The sequence below is a fragment of the Physeter macrocephalus genome, chromosome 8 (genome assembly GCF_002837175.3).
Source record: "Physeter macrocephalus isolate SW-GA chromosome 8, ASM283717v5, whole genome shotgun sequence".
NCBI classification, from domain to species: Eukaryota; Metazoa; Chordata; class Mammalia; order Artiodactyla; family Physeteridae; genus Physeter; species Physeter macrocephalus.
Window position 1 is genome coordinate 23816436 of NC_041221.1, and position 3783 is coordinate 23820218.

Genomic DNA, 3783 nt, shown 5'->3' on the forward strand with positions numbered 1-3783 from the left:
AATTACTGTCCCACGCACTACCCATCAGCGTGATAGCTAGGCGACGTTTCTGCAAGAAATACATTTCTAGCAAAGTAGACTGCAAAAGTGTTTCTAGAAGAGTTTGCTTTAGCATGCATTATCTTTTTTATAACTTTGGTAACTTTTAAGTATACAAACAATCATACCTTCGTATTCATCTCATTAACCAGCATTATTAAAGCAGGAGTTGCATGAAATTGAATGAGAATTTGGCATCTGAGTAAAAAAGTCACACGAGAATTGTATATTTACAAGTTTTCCCCTGAATATTTGAAATCTCTTCTGCTCTCCTTTTCTCCACCTGCAGGTATACACACCACGATTCAAGGATAAGGCATCTGAACTTGAGATGTACAGAAAATAAAAGTGATTCCTCATGGCCCCCTCCAAAGGAAGGGGCAACCGTCACCTCCATTACACAACTGCTCTTCCCAGAGTTGACCACCTGAGTGCACAATTAGCTATAAACCTCCCACCTATTGGGACATGGGAAAACAAAATAGCGGGAAGACCAAGGCTGTTATTTTGCTCCTTCCTCTGTGGAAAGAGGAAGAATAGCCTCAGAGCTTTCCCTCACCCAGGAAGATGAATATTTCCCTGGATCTTCTGAAGCAAAGACCTCAGTTTAGTACAACCACGCCTGCGTGTCTTAGGCTTATAAACCAATATTTGAATCCACATTATTGGTGACTGGCAAATTCAAACCTAAACACATTTTCTATCATCATGTGTGAACTTATAAGCTGTAGCCAAAATGAGGAACATCTTTTGCTTCACTGGGAGCAAAAGCATTCCGAAGTTGTTTTAGAAATGTACACATATATCTTAGATAGCATCCAACATCATCGTCAAATAGAAAATGCGTTTGTGACTTCAAGCAGATGGAGCTACCTCCAGCCCACCCACCTACTGATGTCGCTTCATTGGGAAGACATACAACGTGGTAGGGGTTCCAAATTGCCACCATCAGTTGAAAGGGTCCCAAAGCTGAGAACGCAAGTGCAAAGTGAAATATATTTGCAAGCTACAGTCTGTGCGGGGTGTCCAATTAGGGGAAATGAAAAATGAGAGTTCAGCCCTTGATTTCTCTTCCTCTTCCACCTGTCTGCCTTTTTACCCGTTGATGGGACACGTCACCACGGCATCTAGGATCTTGGCACCATGGAGCAGATGAGCCTGCTTACAAGGACAGAGAAAGCCAGCCTGTCCTCAGCTTCCTCTCTGATCTGATGAGGTAAAATGGTTCTATTGTCTGTGACTCTAACAAACAGTGCAGAAATAATATCCAGGTAGACAAGAAATGAGCAATCAGCGCTTCCAGCCGGGATAGATCATCTAAGACCAGGCATCAGACACCCAGGGTCCCCACGGCGTTCGTGCATCTTTCTGCCATCACAAGTTCAAACATGTGCTTCCCTTTTTGTTTAAACTTTTTATTTTGAGATAATTGTAAATTCACATGCAGTCATAAGAAATAATACAGAAAGATCCCTGTACCACTTACCCAGTCTTCAGCAGTTAGGTAACATCTGGCAAGGGTACTGACATTGATGTAATCCAGCAACACGCATTATGCTTTGAAAATCAGTGTAACCCTTTGAAAAAGGAGAGAATCCATAAAAATGTCTCAGGTTGGACAAATAATCTTTACATGATGTTTCGTATATTGATGAACAGACTTCTTCGTTTGTTTAGGGAGGCATGGCAGGCACTGTTAACTCACTGAACTGCCAGTTCTTTGACTGGATCAAAGTTCTCTCTCACTGACAGCACTTTCTGCGGAGGAGCAATTTCTTTGCATTTTGTTTCATTTTAGGATTTCCTAAAATTAACACAATAGAGTGTCCAGAGTGGTATGAACCAACCCCCAAGATGCAGAGCAGAAATATGAAGCTTCTGAAGTTGAAAATTTGAGAAAAGAGCAAAGCAGCTGTCACGGAGTGGCAGAGATAGAGGACCAGAAAGGACAGGATGGAGAGAAGAGTGCTGATGTGCACACATGTGTGAGGGTTCCTGGGGCCTGTTGCTGTGCTTCTCATCTGTCAGGTGTGTCTCCCCAGGGAAAAAATCAAGATCAGAGAAGAAATAAGGAAGATAAGTAATGGCAATGAGAACTCAGCAAAAAGAAGGGCAAACTGTAAAGCAGGTATTTCTTTGATTTGAGTGGTTGCATTTGGGGAGAAAAGGCCCAGGAAGTGTTCTTTGGAAGATATCCATCTATGTTTGCTGTGGAAGAGAGCCATGCTAGATGCATATAGCAGGGACTCAAGTATCAGCCAAGGAACCAACTTGGATATCCTCATCTTCAACCAGAAGAGTGGGTGAGCAATGGTGGCAATCTTGGCAGAGTAGAAACGGCCGAGCCATGTGGCAAATCAAAGTCCCGATTCATTTATAAATGTGAGAATTACGAACTTCTCAGCAAGCTGAGGGAATTCAATCAAGGAAAGAATAGCCAGGTTAACGTAGAAGATGGCTAGCTGCAGACAAATCCTGGAAATCGCCAGGCAGGAAACAAGGAGATCCAACGGAATCATCTTTCTCTGCTTGATCAAGTGACTGCCATTCACAACCACAATGATGCCATTTACTAAAACCCCAACGAGCAACTGTATCGCTGCCAAACAAAGGTGGCTAATGAGGTGAGACTCCAGCTAATGAGGTGAAAAAATCACCTACTGTAAAAAATGATATAGTTATAGATTTTTGGACAGTTTGGATTATTCAAGTTTTCTATTTTTCTTCAACTAGATTAGAATCCCTTTGGAGGACATGACTCTTAACAATAAAGGCAATGAGGTAGCAATGTGGTGGAAATTTGTTTGTATCACTGTTTTCTCAGTCTAGTTCCGAGGCAGGAAAATAAGAAAGAGACTCTAGCGGCAATTTGCTTCTTAATGATGGTGTTTGCATTTTCCAGGTCTACTTAGCTTTCAACTTCATCACAAGCAAATGGTGGAATCACCTTCAAGTCTGGAAGAAGGGCTTCTCCACTATATAAGCAGTGGAAGTTTCTCAATCCTTCATCTCTACCATGAATATTTAATTGTGCCTGCAGGTGTGATGCTACTTAACATTTGTGAGTCTTCCTTTTTTTAATTAAACATCTTTATTGGAGTATAATTGCTTTACAAAGGTGTGTTAGTTTGTTCTGTATAACAAAGTGAGTCAGCTAATACATATACATGTATCCCCATATCCCCTCCCTCTTGTGTCTCCCTCCCACCCTCCCTTTCCCACCCCTCTAGGTGGTCACAAAGCACCGAGCAGATCTCCCTGTGCTATGTGGCTGCTTCCCACTAGCTATCTATTTTACATTTGGTAGTGTATATTACCCCTAGGTTCTTCATGACTTTTTTTTTTTTTTTAGATTCCATATACATGTGTAGCATACAGTATTTGTTTTTCACTTTCTGACTAACTTCACTCCTTATGACAGATTCTAGGTCCATCCACCTCACTGCAAATAACTCAATTTCATTTATTTTTATGGTTGAGTAATATTCCACTGTGTATATGTGCCACATCTTCATTATCCTTTCGTCTGTCGATGGACACTTAGCTTGTTTCCATGACTTGGCTATTGTAAATAGTGCTGCAATGAGCATTGTGGTACATGACTCTTTTTGAATTATGGTTTTCTCAGGGTATATGCCCAGTAGTGGGACTGCTGGGTCGTATGATAGTTCTATTTTTAGTTTTTTAAGGAACCTCCATACACTTCTCCATAGTGGCTGTATCAATGTACATTCCCACCAACAG

The 3783-nt window shown here is 41.4% G+C and overlaps 1 protein-coding gene across 1 annotated transcript; it reads right to left on the reverse strand.

Moving 5' to 3' along the window:
* Positions 1-1781: 1781 nt before the first annotated feature.
* On the reverse strand, positions 1782-2669 carry TAS2R1 (taste 2 receptor member 1). Its single transcript, XM_024124494.2, is given in 1 exon segment — positions 1782-2669. A coding segment is annotated over 1 exon segment (777 nt). The 5' UTR covers positions 2559-2669.
* Positions 2670-3783: the final 1114 nt, after the last annotated feature.